This window comes from Egretta garzetta, unplaced genomic scaffold (genome assembly GCF_000687185.1).
Source record: "Egretta garzetta isolate BGI_Z169 unplaced genomic scaffold, ASM68718v1 scaffold206, whole genome shotgun sequence".
Lineage (NCBI taxonomy): Eukaryota > Metazoa > Chordata > Aves > Pelecaniformes > Ardeidae > Egretta > Egretta garzetta.
In genome coordinates, this window is record NW_009259984.1 from 2,467,175 (window position 1) to 2,467,543 (window position 369).

At 56.4% G+C, this 369-nt stretch overlaps 1 protein-coding gene across 1 annotated transcript in view; it reads left to right on the top strand.

Annotated features, from left to right (window-relative positions):
• Window positions 1–369, top strand: part of GSC (goosecoid homeobox) — a 1,637-nt gene that overhangs the window by 791 nt on the left and 477 nt on the right. Inside the window, 1 exon segment of the mRNA XM_009640505.2 lies at window positions 57–316. Coding sequence (XP_009638800.2) covers window positions 57–316 — 260 coding nt within the window.

The following is a 369-nucleotide window of genomic DNA, read 5'->3' on the forward strand; positions in this document are numbered from 1 at the left end:
GGGGGGAGCAGCGATCTCATGCAAAGCCTGTCGTCGTCTCGTCTGTCTGTCCGTAGGTTACGAGGGCACTGGGTCAGTCCTGATGTCCCCTGTTCCCCATCAGATGTTGCCCTACATGAACGTGGGCACTTTGTCCCGGACGGAGCTGCAGTTACTGAACCAGCTGCACTGCAGGCGAAAAAGGCGGCATCGGACCATCTTCACTGACGAGCAGCTAGAAGCGCTGGAAAACCTCTTCCAGGAAACGAAATACCCAGACGTGGGCACCAGGGAGCAGCTGGCCAGGAGGGTGCACTTAAGAGAGGAAAAAGTGGAGGTATTTCGCTTTCCTTTCCCCCCTTCCACTCCTCTCCCTGTCCCCATTTAAAG